The 15,004-nt window shown below is 38.0% G+C and overlaps 1 protein-coding gene across 2 annotated transcripts; it reads left to right on the top strand.

Moving 5' to 3' along the window:
- The first annotated feature begins 4,580 nt into the window (after positions 1-4,580).
- LOC117287770 (CREB/ATF bZIP transcription factor-like) lies at positions 4,581-10,644 on the top strand. 2 transcript variants are annotated; one of them, XR_004518840.1, is made up of 3 exons: positions 4,581-4,657; positions 7,091-7,171; positions 7,851-10,644. XR_004518840.1 is itself a non-coding variant. In XM_033768285.1 (2 exons), the coding sequence occupies exon 1, from the start codon at positions 4,821-4,823 to the stop codon at positions 5,820-5,822; it is 1,002 nt and encodes a 333-aa protein (XP_033624176.1). In that variant the 5' UTR covers positions 4,664-4,820; the 3' UTR covers positions 5,823-7,171; positions 7,851-10,644. The 2 variants fall into 2 exon arrangements, 1 of the variants encoding a protein (XP_033624176.1); XM_033768285.1 differs by lacking the exon at positions 4,581-4,657 and having other exon boundaries at positions 4,664-7,171.
- Positions 10,645-15,004: the final 4,360 nt, after the last annotated feature.

Genomic DNA, 15,004 nt, shown 5'->3' on the forward strand with positions numbered 1-15,004 from the left:
TCTCCCTAACCCGCTCCCCCCTAACCCCCTCCCCTCCCTACTTAGTCTGGTCCCCCTGTAGTATGTAATAGCCTGTGCAAGGAGACCAGACACTAGTCTGGAGATGCCTAGTTATCTGGGGCCAATTTCATAGCACTCCTTAACGGTAAGAACATTTTTTGTGCTAACTATATCAGACAAATTTGGTTAAGCGTTAGCGTATTTCACAGGTTAGCAAACAAATTAAGCGGCCAGTTTGTGTGTTCAACATGAATTTAATTTATTCAATTTCATTCAGTAAGCACCGAAAGGTTAACATGTCTTTTTGCGTGCTTACGGTTAACAGCCCAATGAAATGGAAATTCGCGCAGTTGGCACAAAACCAGCCATTAAGCAGCTCTATGAAATTAGGCCCTGCAACCGCACTGTCAAAATCTTTCTGCTTGTGCCTTATGCAACTATGATTTGCTTGTTCTCAATTCTGAACAACGCTTTGAGGTCTAATTCGCAATGTAATTGCATTTTTTATTATTTTTTTCCCTCGGAACATTGGCTGTGTTTGATTGGATAAAAAGTATCAAAACAATGAAAAAAGTAGGGTGATTTAAAATTTACCAAGATTCTTTCAAATTGTATTCAAAAGATACTTTTTCTCGATGTGCACTTCTAAAATCGACTGGCATGTGAATTTGGAATGTAATTCCAGAAAGCCATGTTTTGTGTTAACATCTCAGTTTGAGTTTTAATATCCACACTAGCAAGGCCTGGAAATCATTTGGTCACTACACATTTTTCATAAATAACATATTTGGCTTGCCTTTTCTTATGTATTTGTGTAAAAACCTTTGTGTTACCTCAAACTGTCTTGAGTCTTAAGAACCAACATTCAAAGTGTTTCACTTTGTAACGAGGGCCCAATTTCATCTACTTAAGCAGAAAAAGTAGCTACGCCCACCATAATATTGCTTACCAGAATAAAGTTTACCAGCCAGCATACTATGACACATGTAGCATCTGTGACTGGTGTCCGACTTTTTTTTCCTTGGGAGAAAGTTTTTAAGCAATACGTTTAAGGCTATTTTCATTTTGCAAATGTCATTTCCACTGAAGTCTACAAGACGCTTTTGAAAGGGCACCAAGACCAGGGCCCAATTTCATAGAGCTGCTAAGCATGAAAATTTGCTTAGCTTGAAATTTCTTCCTTGATAAAAACAGGATTACCAACCGAACTTCCATTTTTTTGCATTTCCTAGCTACTGGTATTCAGCTGTTGAATGCTTACCTTGAAAATCACGTAGAAATTTGGTTGGGAAATCCTGTTTTTATCAAGGCAAACATTTCATGCTAAGCAAATTTTTGTGCTTAGCAGCTCTATGAAATTGGGCCCAGGACAACAAAGGCCCTTACCTCCATGGTCGCATGTAATTCCAGGACTTATTTATTGTGTAAATCCTTGAGAAAACCCCCAGAAAAACAGGGTATTCAAAAGCAGAGCAGCTCTTAAAATTTCCACTTTACAGTCTGCAAATAACAGTCTTTATTTTCAAGGAGATAGTTTTGTTCTTCGCTGGTGCTAATAAACTGCTTTTACAAATCCAAACTAAAATCCTTTGAAAGAAAGAGAACAAACTATGTGTAAATTCAGCGATAAGACATTCATGATTATTGTACCATCGGACTTGTATAGTAAAATACATACCTGTTGTTATGGAAACAGTTCATCGGCGCAGTCTTTGATAGCTTTTCGTCAACACCTTTGTGGTTTTGACAGCTGTGTTGCCGCAAAGCGAGTGTAACCAGAGACCTAACGCGCTTGTAGCAAAGCCATGAGGTCCTTTTCAAACCCGAATTTTGAATGTTTTTCAGAATTTGTCTACCTTCCGGAGGAAAGGAAACATTCCAAACCAATCAAAGAAATGAGGTCAGCATAAACCTACTATGCCTTGTGATTGGTTAAGCTTTTAGCACTTTACTTGTTTGCATACAAGTTATACATTTTGTTCTTGAAGGGGCGCAGCAATTTTCCTCTGGTAAGGGGCGTATCTATGATGAAAATTGGATTTAAAAAAAAAATCCAAAAAAATCCAATAAAAAATCCAATTTTTATTGGATTGTTGCAAGAGCACCACAAAAACTGTTGTGTGTGCCCAAGTTATTTTGAGGCCTGTTATGAATAATGCAACTGCGAAAAAAAACCATGCAAAATAAAGTTGGAAAAGGTGTTTTCCACTGGCGCATCCGCACGTGTTCTCCATTTCTTGAGGTTTTGCAGCTACACAGCTTTGTCCAAGCCCCAATGGCCTTGAAAAAAAAAGCTAAAGGCCTAGTCACAATGTAGCGATAATGAAAACGTTAACGATCAGGACGCAATGAGAACCCATTCTATTGGTTGAATTGCTCCACGCAGAACAGGCCCACGCTTATTCAACCAATCGAGGGCGTGCATTTTTATAATCTGCGTTTTCAGTCTCGTTATCAGGGCCTGTGTGACCGGGCCTTTAGTCTCTGATGGTATTCCTTCATATTGTAAATACTATAAATAAAATGTTTTACAGTAGCAAATGTGTACTTTTTCCTACAGACATACCAAACCATTCAGAAGGCGTTAACAGTTTGATCTGATACAACATGATTTTTGTTTTCTGTTACTAAACAGACGAATGTTTTTAGGCATTAAAATCACTGAGAGACTTTGGGGTAAGAAACATCAGGTAGTTTCATTATCGTTTAGGTAGGTCTGAGCATGCGCACATTTCTGAGAGAAAACTATATTTACCTGGAGTCCCCCAAAGTCTACCAGTGGTACCCATTGTACGTTGGCCGACTAATATTAACTAACACACAAACTACTCAGTCTGTTTATTGAACGACAGAGTGACTGCCCTGCCTTACCAAGACAGAAATTTACATTTGTCTGAATATCTTTCAGAGAAAAATATTGTTTTCATACAGGTCTCCACACACTTCTTTTAAAGAAAGCCAAGATTGACAACTTTTTCCCCAAATGAAAAAAAAATAGTTGATTAGGCCTCACTACCAGAATTTGGTACTTATTGGCTTGAGTAAAATCCGTTGCAATGGGCGACTTTAAACACTGCACAGCAGACTAACCAGGTACTTTTACATTGTTTATGTAGTTCTGAGAATACGCATTTTTCCGAGAACAATTCATTTACCTGGTAAGTCTGCTGCCATCTAGTGTCCTAAAGAGTCTCCCATTGGCAGTTGTTTGTTGTTGTACATGGGTCATTATATTAGATTTTAAATCATTATTTAACTGTTTATTTGATATGAATATAAGGCCATATCCGAATTGATGGCTTCAGCTACGGCTACTGTTTGATCAGCGCGTCAGCATGCGTTGAAGTAAAGGATGCCCATAGCAACACCCTTAGCAACAGCTGTAGCCGAAGCTGTCAATTCGGATACGGCCCAAGAATGAGTTGGGGGTTGGGGTTTTTTTTCCTTCTGAATTTTTTGTAAAGCCTTTTTGTTTTTGTTATTATTGTAATAATATTAATTAATTATTAATAAAAAGATAAAAATGTGTCATGTAGTTGTGTGGAGTTGTACATTCTGCAATCATATTGCACAATCTGTATTAAACTTTTGAATGGAAGTTATGAGACGTTGTATTGTATTTGTTTGCATAATTAAGGGGTCAATAATTATGTCTGTCGTCCGTATGAAATCTGGACCTTTGAAATAACAAATCTGTAAATTCCATGTTTCTATGCAGACGAGGTGTTTGTTTTTCACTCATATCAAAATATCTTATAAATAGTATAGTATACATAAAAGCACTCAAACAGGGCTTGTTTTTAAAAACATACAAACCGAAACTTCAGTTGAAACTGGCCAGAAGTGACCCCCCCCCCCCCCCCCCCCAACCCCGGCTGGGCCCCACAAAAGAATATCCTTGCCCAGCTCCCCCCTTTAATTTTAACTTAGTTTTGGCTCTGGTTTGTACACTTTGTAGAGTGGGAAATATTCCAGTGTGAAAGCATTTTTTCAGGGGTAAGTTATTGGGTATTATAATTTCTTTGGGGAAATTTCAATACAATTTCATATTTTTTTCATATGGAGGACATTCATTTCGAGTTTTTGTTATTTTTTACCCAAACAAAGAGTCACCCAAATCTTTCTCATAATGCTTGGTTATGGGCAGGTTATGCCATGGGAACGATCCAGAGCCTTCAACCCGCTGATAAATATTTCCCTAGTTAATTTCTCTTATCAATTTCAGGTGAAAGGTAGCTGGAGCGAACTGCCCCAAAAATCATCAACAACACTCGAATGATGAATTCAGAATTCAAAAGAAAGCGCAAAACCGACTAGCATTAAGTCTATTTTTTTTTTTAGGGGGGGGCATGGATAAAAATAGCATGCATGTGGCAGCAGCTTGCTAGCTGCACGAAGACGACGATTTACAAACGTTGGAAACGTTTCTCCAACGTTTTGAGGTTGACGTCATGCAACAAAAAATAACATCCAATGAAATTCTCGAGAATTTCGCACGTGATCCATGTTGGCCAATCAATCAACGTTTTTGAGACAATTTTCGCCCCCGCTCAATCTACCAATTTCATTCCATTGCTAAATGCCAAAGTGATTGGGTCTTTCGAAAGGGATTCTGCCACAGCGAGTGTTGAACAAACTCGTTTTTCTTCAAACATTGGTAAGAATTGATGGATTGCATGTACAATATTGTTCGTAAGAGAGTTTGTGGATAAGAAAACAGTACAATATTGTCATTTTTATGTACCATTGAGTGAGATATTCAGACGTCAAACTTATCGAAATTTTCATTTCAATTTCAAACCCCCAAAAAACAAAATAAAATGGCGTCGATGCCAAATTTCTTTGATGACGATGATGTACCGTCTTTTTACGACGATCAATGTCAGATTATAGACGTAGAGGGTTCAGAACCGTCAGTTCTTGAGTACACAGACTCTAGTGCTCTCATGCCAGGTTCTGACGTCACTCTGACCCGACTAAACACAGACGAAAGTGAGCAAGAACGTAATTTCTTCAGTCTTGATTTTGAAATTGAAGGTATTGGAAGTTGTGAAAGCAACTTGATTAAAACAGAGTTTCTACCGAAAGAGCAGGCTAACTTGAACTTGCAGAGGCACACTACGTTTGGCGGCGAATCCCCGATGTCCTGGACAGCATCCATGTCGGGTTCGGAGCCACGCAGTCCCACATCATCCCACTCTGATGACAGTGGTGGAGATGACTTGCTCGAGTATCTTTTGAAAGACTCGAGCATCAAGGTTGAGCCGCAATTGCCGAAAGTATTAGATCTACCAACGGATCTGTCCAACATCTCGTCCAGGACAAGACAGCAGAGGCAAACACGCAGCAGCAGCAGTCGTGGCCAGGCCCATGATGATGGTAATGATGCCACCCGGGGTGTTTCCAAGCAGAAAGGCCCGTGGGGAAACACCAAACTGAGAAACACTAGCAAGAACGCCATCATGGCACGTGAAAACCGCCAGAGGAAAAAGGCTTTCATACAGAACCTGATAGATGCCAACAAGGAGCTCACCGACGAGAACGTTACTCTCAATAAAGAAGCTGTTGCAGTCCAGAAGAAGATCAGCTCCTTGGAGGAAGAGGTCAAGTATCTCCACAAAGTGTTGTTCAACCAAAGTGCACTGGCGGGTTTACTCAAGAAAGTCGATCAGAAAGAAGTCCGACTCAATACCAGCCACCTTGGAGACGAGACGGAGGAAGGAGGCTCACCGTCTTGCAGCGGAGGTGTATGTCTTCATGTTAACGGCACCAATGCTACCCTGAAGATGTGCGCCAGATGTGCTCGAGATGACCAGCCTTGAATTGAACCAAAACACTTCAATACATGTTAAATAAAAAACCTTACCATGTATAATGTAAGTATCAAAGACTTTTTTCCTCCAAGCAAGAAGACCTGAGGCGATGGAGAGCTAAAGAGGAGATGGAACAAGATGAAACTGAAGAATCTTTTCAAGTTCTAAGATGACAGACATCCAAGGACTTCATATCAAGACGAAGCAAGCAAGAGGAGTTCTCAACGGGTGGAGAAAGACCAACATTCAAAAATTGTAACAGATTTAAGGAGCAATTTAATACTACTCCAAATTGCCACCTAAATACATATCAAAACTGCAGGTTTTTGGTGTGCAGGTTATAAATTGCTCCTTAATTCTAGTTAAACTAAAAAGAACAGTTTTGTTGTTTTTTGCCTTTGTTTTTGTTGTGAAAATCTTGTTTAAATTAATATTTTCTTTGTTCTTTTTCTAAAAGGTACTTAGACTACGAGTTGAAGTGAAATGAGAAGTTGGTTTTGCTTTAAAAGCAGAAAGTTACTATGTTTTAAATGTGAAATCTTAAAGTTGTGTTGAAACTGTTCAAAAGTGTTTGGTAATATTATCACCCACTTATCAGACAGCATAAAATCAACTTCTAGCTCTTTGTACGGACAAAAAAGTGTGACTCGATAAGTTGTAAAGAAACTGATAAAAAGCAGGGGGTTTCAAATTCATGAACTATTGCCAAATATGTTGTCCGAATGTCAAATGCTTTGTGAAAGTGCAGGGGTAATTATGTGCTTTTTGGTAAGTGGTTGTAACTATGTGGTGATAATGCATGACGGTGAACACAAGACAAAATGGGCACTTGCAAGCCGCGCCATCATTGCTGGGGTGCTTGAACAAATTGGGGAAGATGCCCAAATCACATGAAATCAAACGTCACCAATTTTTACCATGTCTTTGTGTACGAAACGTTGTGCTGCTACTTGCTGGCCCCCCAGAAATTGTGGCGCTGCATGCATGAATTAAATGTACTGAAGAGGGTTGCTTTACAAAGGTTTCCAAAAGTATGAGCTGAATTTGATGTGAATCAATTGTCACAATTTTGACTTAAAGATTTAAGATGTGAGGCAGACAATTCAGGTGTGGGGGAAAACACTTCTTGATTTGGATTTTGTGTCGAGCACAAACAGCCTATTGGAAGTAAAATCTCTGCGACATTGATTTCAAATTCCATCATATATTTGGAAGCCTTTCTACTTTGTCTGAAAAGCCAATCTAACCCATGGAGTTACATTGTGTTTGAATTACAGGAAAGCGTTAACCGTATGGTTGATGGCTTACAAGACCTTTGCACATAGTTGGCCTGCACCTTTTGCCAACTAAGATCTTTGGTAAGCATCAATTACTACACATTGCCTGAGAATAAAGAGCCACAAACTTGTTAATTCCTATAAAGAAAGAATAATTAAACAAAAATGTAAACAAAAATACTCCCTTACTTGCAGTACTGTAAATAGATATTATACAAAGTAAGGCTAAAAAAGTTTGTGATATTTCTTTTGTTCAACCCCAATCACTAAAAATATACTCAGTCGGTCTCTCTTGGGGTTTGTTATTTTATATTAAAAAAACTTGAAACAAATGCACCGTAGGTGGTCTGTTTAGTGTAACACAAAAAAATCAGTTGCGGAAAAACTTGTGCTAATTTTGAACTAACTGCCAAAGTTTGGAAAATTGGGTGAGTTTTTGGTTGTTCATGTGTTGAAAAAGTTTATTATGTAACAGATGATTGGAAATAGGAATGTATATAAAATTGAAGAAGAAAAAAACAAGAAGGGGGACCAAACGTGCATATTAAAGGAGAAAGATAATTCCAAACTTATCTTCTTTTTTCTGAAAACAGAATTAGACAGAAATTAATGTTAATGATCCATAAATAAAGTTAAACGATTATAATACAAAAAACAAATATTTTGAGGAACCTTGATGGTACAAGACAATTAAGTAAACAACGTAGTGGTTGTAAGCCATACTATTGATAGTTCGTTTATTTTTTCCCCGCCCGTGAAGCTGGAGCTGGCTAGTTTTGGACAGTATAGCCGAGAAGTGGTAGCTTGGTGTGGTCCCTTGGACTTTCTTACAATTTCATCAACTTTTAAGACTCAAAAGGTAGTATTAATTAAAGGTAACGTATACACATATTCACCAGGTCAATTAGAATTTTTTTTTTTTCATATGCTGTGCCCATCTTGAGTTTTGTTTCAGAATATAACTCCTCTTTATACAAGCCGATTTGAGGTTGGCAGTTTTTCTGCTGCAAAAGTTTTGATTGAAAAGTTGAACAAATTCTTCCTTAAAAAAAACCCAAGATGGCCACTTTATAATGTTACGTTCACGATGGAAATGTTTGAACCAAGCAAAACGTTGGCGTGTTGAGTATTTAGGAATGTTTGGGTTGAGCTTAACAGTTTAATGGGAAAACAAATCTTTAATTTTATTTGTCTTCAGAGAAGTGGAATGTTCAGATCAAGTTCATACCCACGTACAAGTTGTCATAGGCACTTTTCAAATGTTCAGTATTGTTTGTACAAAAATGATGCTTTATTTATCACTTGTACCCCAACATTTTGCATGGCTGAAACATCAAGAAAATTACATACCTTCAATTTGTGCGAATTACAGACCTTCAATTTGTATAGCCCACGTGTCTGAATCCCAATTTAGCTGTTAGTGTTACATGTTTTTTGTTTACAGACTTGTTAAAGGCTCTAATGTTTTCGCATTTCTTGTTTATTTTTAGCAGTCAAAAAGATGTAAGTATTAATTAAAGAGGTATTCAACTTCAAGGACCTCGTTGGTTTGCACTGTTTGGACTTGATCAACATTTCCAGGGTTGGGTAGAAATGATGGTACACGTTGTTTTGTTGAAGGCGTGGTCAATTACGGAAAACATGTATACATTTCAACTGCTTTTCACATGTTTTTGTAATCATCGCAAATTGGCTCTAATTTAGTACGTGTCTTTTTAGACACAAATTTGCTCATTATTTAACAATTGGTGACCGGTTGGAGAAGAGCTGTTTTGTTAGTGCAGTTGTAGAATCTTCTTTGGTCACAGATTGTTCAGCCAGTGCAACTGATAAGGCCTAAAACTGATGGCTTCCCAATTTAACAAATTTCTACAAATAAAAAGGACTCATCATTAGTATTACTCTTCTAATTTCAATCAACTGCAGTGAAAGTAAGCACTGCTGAGATGATGCATTTGGGACCCCGCTTCACTGGGTGGCATTTTGTGTTTAAAATGGTCGGCCTGTCTTTCATGTTTGCACAAGTCTTCAAAAATCAATGCTGTATAAATTATTATCGCCCGTCTAGGCAAACTGTCTAGTATGAAGTTGATGTACAAATTTTGAAAATGTTGCTAGCCATTTTTGCTTGGCTTAATTCGGACAACATCAAGCTTCATATAGGAGTCCACTCAGTTGCAATACCATGTGGTCCTTGGAGAAAACACAGGTATGTAAACTTGATGTAATTGAATGTGTCGTGATTATGTTATCCAGAACCAACCAGAACAATGTCTTTCAATTCAATGTAATTCTATTTTCAGAGAAAAAAATCTTGGATAATTTCCAACCATTACCATTTAGAAAGGTTGATTCTTATTTGTGTCAAAGTACAACTTGCACATTCATTCAGTCTCTATGGCAGTGTAACCTCTTTGCCTGAGCAGCAAGGAATACATGAATCATGTTTGTGCTTTTTATTTAACCTGGGCACAATTTCATCAAAACTTCTGAAATTTTTAAAAGAATCGGTTACAACATTATTTGCTTAATATTGACTTTTATTTTTATTTTTTTACGACATATTTGTGTTTATTTTAAATCGGAGCACTTGCATTCTAGTTGGTGTTTTACCTTCCTCGATAATAAAGTTTCTGGAAAAAAAAAACGATCATTGGACTCAATGAGAGCATCGGAAACTTCAATCGAGAGCTGAAATGACATCTTTAACTGAAGGTGAATTGTATAAGTGCGTATCTAAAAGAATGATTTCCTGGTAATAATTTATGAAGATAGTTCGTTGTTAATAAGATTTAAAACTATTTTGCTACACATGGACCATTGTAACAAGAATCCAAGGTTCACAAAACCAAAAAAATTATAAATTTTACACTTGAAATTGACATACCATCTGTTTTTATTGAAATGAAAAGGGAAACCAGATTTCATGTTAATGTGCATGGAATTGGTTCCGGTAGACACTGATTATTTTGTGAAAAGTTGTCCTTGCAGAAATTGTCTTTAAATGAGCCTACTACTGATGATGTCACAGTTTGTTTACTACTTTTCAGAAGAATGGGAAACCATCTATATGCGTTTTGCCTCTGCACAATGTTGCAGCACTTGTGCAATGTGGTCGACACCATGACTTCATCAGTACGGGGATCTATTGGACTAGTTACACCACTATGTTCCGACATCTTTATATTCCAACACCTTGGGTGTTTATTCCTAAATGTTACCCAAAATCTATCTGTAAATCATTTGGGCGTTTTTGGAACATAGGTTTGTCGTATTTATGGACGTAACCACTGGACAAATATTTGCTTTTGTAGCATAAATGCAGTGCAAAAAAAACACTACATGTATTTGCACTGTGGACAGATGGAGAAGTTTGTCACTAGCATAATATTCTGGTTGGTTCTGGATATGAATTTGGAGCCCTTGTAAATGTGTTATTTCTTAAAGCATCGTAGTACTGTTAAAAACTTACTGATGATGTTCTAAACACAACGTTGTAAAATATGTAAAAAGAAAATACTTAAACTGTACAAATAAAACAAAAATATTCTAATGAAAATGAACCAACAGTAGCCTTGGTGTTTTACTGGTGTTGTATATAAATATTGTGGTTAAAATATTAAGAAATGTTTCCTAGATTATATCCCTACCCCCTCCAAATGAAAAAAAAGTTCTAAATTTTTTTACTCCATGACTTTATTAAAGTTCCCTGTACTTGAAAGAGCTTGGCAAGGAAAAATATTTTTATATCTAGATTGACATAAGAACATGCACATGAAGGCTGGTGATCGCAGATTATTATCAATGTCAATCGTCGCCCCCCTTCCCCCATTTTCCAATTGATCTTAAACTTGCGCTTAGCTTAGTTTGATGAACATGTATTTATTTTTACAGAGGAGGGTTTTAAAAAAAAAAATTCACAGTTGAATTTAACGAGGTGGCAATCATGAAGCTGTGTTGCAAAAAAGTGGGGGGCGTGTGGGGGAGTGGGAGGTGACGCCAGTCGCTACAATGTAAACGTAATGGGGATATTGTCTAGTATCTTTTTTTTTTGCTGATTATTATTTCCTGTGCTTGGCAAGTTTTATGAAATTCGGCCCTGGACACCATCATGTATCCTGGGCCCAATATAAGCATAAGAATTTGCTCAACAGAAACTTGCTCGCCAGCCAAAATAATGTATGGTTTACAGTATTGCAACCGGTGGCCTACTCATTTTTTTCCTTGGAGCAAATAAATTTGCTGAGCAGTTTTTTTCCTGCTCGATAGCTTTATGGAATTGACAGTGTTGTGCTTCTTCCAGAAAGCTTGGAGGAACCCCGGGGAAATTAGCTGTCTATGGAATCTGGAGAGGGTTTGGGTATGAGGGTTCAGTGCGAATGAAACGCTTAAATGTCGTGGTGTGGCAATTCCTCCAGGACCTCTCTACCCATTAATAGCAGATTCTTATGTTTGCCGCCCCATCCATTAATACTAGTCCCTTGTAAAAAATGTTTAGCCCATACTATTTCAATTTTCTGGACTCGTTTGTCACCATCAACTCCTTGCGACGAAATCAACAAATCTAGTGGATAAATAAAAACAACCCCCCCCTAAAATTATTGGAAGTGACACCTCCATCAAAGTAGTATTTTGCACCCATCTGTTGTAAAAAAAGAAAAGACCTTGTGCAAACACTGAAATCAACAGAGGGCGCTGTCAACCAACACCGTATGGGAAGACTTTTGGGGAAAGAAAGGAGAGTAAACAAAACTTTTCGAGAGATTGGTGGCTATCTTTACAAAACACAAGGAAACCAATTGTTCTAAATTTCAGTTGATGGTAAAATAAAAAACTACGTCGAGTTAAGCTGCACAGCTGCAACAGAACAAGGTATGTAATTTTAATAACAGTTGATATGATTTTGACACACGTGTTCTTTACACTTGAAAAACTTAAATCCAGTTTGCATTGAAAAGAAAACAGATTGCCGAAGAAATTAGAAGGCACGTCACAAAATGGGGAAGGAACCCAGCTGCAAAATGTGAAATGTGCAATCGCGTTTCAGCAATCAAGTTATCAACCCTTTTGATTCAACAACAGATCAGTGCAGACTATTGAGTCAATGCTATCAACAAATAAAACAGTTATTTGAGAAAGCAATAATGGCACCCGTTTCCTTAAAAATCCTACTCCTCGAACCATTAGGTTTATCACGAATAGCAAAATATCAAGAGAGGGCGCTGTTGAACACACACAAAGGTATAGGCGTTGCGTGCTTGAGTCGTAGAAACTGCATAGAAACCACCCCATATTCCTTCCCACAACACAATGCATTGTGGTTCTGAATCGCGATAAACCTTAATATTCAGAACAGAACCTATCCCCTATGTGGCTATGCAACCTATATTATTTTAGCCCAATAATAGACCAAGAAACTGGGGCGCTGTACTCCTTTGTTCAAACTTGTGGACTCAAAATAATCGAGATTGCTTTTTCCGAAATTTTGTCATCAGCAGTAGCCAGTACAACCGATAATGAAAAATGGAGTACAGTTACAGCGCCAAGTTACTTGGTCTATTGGTAGGCAGAGGGGGGCATTCATGACTGCGGTATATGTTGTCATGCACAATGTGCGCACCCACCCATGGCCTAATATCTGTGTTGGTTCAACAGCACCCTCTCTTGAGGTGTGCTGTTCGCGATAAACCTTACGAGTGACTATGATAGTACGATATGAGAGGTTCATTCCGCTATCGTCCGCTAACTCATGTCAGCGGAACGAACCTCATTATAGTTCTAGCTGGAAACTAGCCCACCTTGTTGAGCTGTTAATGGCTCCGCTTTTAACATAGGTCTCATCACTGTAGCCCACCTTGTTGAGCTGTTAATGGCTCCGCTTTTAACATCAGTCTCATCACTGTCGCAATTACAATGGCGACAGTGATGAGACCGATGTTAAAAGCGGAGCCATTAACAGCTCAACAAGGTGGGCTAGCTGGAGACAATCTAGCGGAATGAACCTTATCATAGTTCTATATAGCGTGGAGACGATAGCGGAACGATAGTTTCTAGGAGTAGCCTAGTTACAAAGGACTTACCCTCTGGCATTAGGTGGACCCTCGCAAGAGGGTAACAATTATTTGTTGTTAGTAGGAGTTGCCTAGAACTATGAGGTTCGTTCCGCTTTTGTCTCCACAAACAGAATGTTTTGGGAGGATAGCGGAACAAACCTCATAGTTCTAAAAGGAGTAGCCAGAAGCCAGTACTTTTTAGCAGTGGGCCAGTAAAATCACAACTGGACAAGCAAGTATTGTGTTTTTCAATTGCCTAAGTAATAACAGTAACTATCGTTCATAATACCTCATTGTTTAGTTTCTTTTTTAAAAAAATGTTGGACCTATTGCGGGCACTAAAAATTGTCAAGCTCCTTGAAATCAGTCTCGGTAACCAACATCAATTACATTGTGTCAGCACCTTGCCAGAAAAAAAAGTTGTTGCTGTTGTTTCAAAGTTATGAAATGGGGTCCCATTTCTACACTAGATTTAATCTAGATTTTCTAATTTTTTTGTAGCTAGAAGTTGTATGATGCAGTAGGCTACTTCTAGAAACTATAAGGGTCACGGGGGAGCCTTATAGTTTCTAGAAGTAGCAGTAGGCTATATATAGTAGTTTGTGTTAGTGTTTATAATGCATTTTATAACATTCAAGTTTTTGTAAGCTTGGGTGGACTTTGGTGGGCAACTTAATGCAGAGTTTTGAGATCACTCATTCTTGTTCGAGATCACTCAGCATTATCGTCGCAACATGTACAGTAGTGGGTCTTCAATTGGATTTGATGTTCTAGATTTCAAGGTAAAAAGACACTAAAACCATGATTGCTTCGTCAAGTTGGGGAGGTAGTGCTTTCTGCTCTACCAGCCAGGCTTCTGAATGATGATACCCAAGCCTACATCCATATGGACTGTAAAGGGGGTAACCCTGTTTCAGCCACAGAAGTGGGTGGCAACGGCCCCTGGCAAGAATTAATTGTAGCCCACACCTTGAAGGCCTTCTGGCGACTTGTATAATTTTTTTTTTTAAATCAACAAATTGGTTGGAAAACACAATTTCACAATTAGGCCTACTATCAAGTAGGCCCCAATAAACCACAAATAGACCGAGTTGACAAAAATGACAAAATTATCCCCTTGTGGGAGTTTGCCGAGTTCCCTTTGAAGATCATTCAAACAACCAAACAAACAAAGAGGGAGACTGCAAACATTCATGACATAGGGCAATTTAGCTCAGTTTGATTTAGCGCTGCCCAGTTTAATCCAGAGGTCGTAGGTTCAAGTCCCCCTGGCAGTAAAGTTTTCTTTGTTCAACCCAATTGAGGCACTGTGTAAAAAGAGTCTTGGATCTTCTGTTTAAAAAAAAAAAAAAAAAACAGCAAGCAGCTAAGCACAAACAAATTAAATGCTTACCAGAATAAGGTTACCAGAATTTATAAGGTAAGCCAAAATAACATTCCACATTCGTTTGATTTACTCAATTATTCTTAGCAAAAATATGATTTAAAGCATTTGCTGCTTAAGCAGCTCTATGAAATTAGGCCCAGGACTCCATTTCATAAAGCTGTTAGCATAAAATAATAACGCTTAAATTATTTTGTTTACTAAGTAAAATTAATCAGGTAACCAGTCACAACCAATGAGAATATTGAGGACAACTTTGGCTGATAATTCAGTTCTGCTATTAAAGCAAATTTACTCTTTACCCAGACCGTAGTTTCAAAGGGTGCTTTTCAGTAAGGACATGTTTGCCCAAAGGGTATTAATCTAAGAGATGATCAAAAAGATTTTACAGTTCGTTCACAATAGATTTGTGCTGTTGCTGCTTTTCGTTCTAGGCAAAATTTACTGGCTACTGCTTACCACGGAACTATGCGCTTA

Source organism: Asterias rubens, chromosome 3, assembly GCF_902459465.1.
Source record: "Asterias rubens chromosome 3, eAstRub1.3, whole genome shotgun sequence".
NCBI lineage: Eukaryota > Metazoa > Echinodermata > Asteroidea > Forcipulatida > Asteriidae > Asterias > Asterias rubens.

What these genes read in the sequence shown, in the direction of transcription:
- LOC117287770 (XM_033768285.1), top strand. Translation starts at nt 4,821, where the DNA reads ATGGCGTCGATGCCAAATTTCTTTGATGACGATGATGTACCGTCTTTT.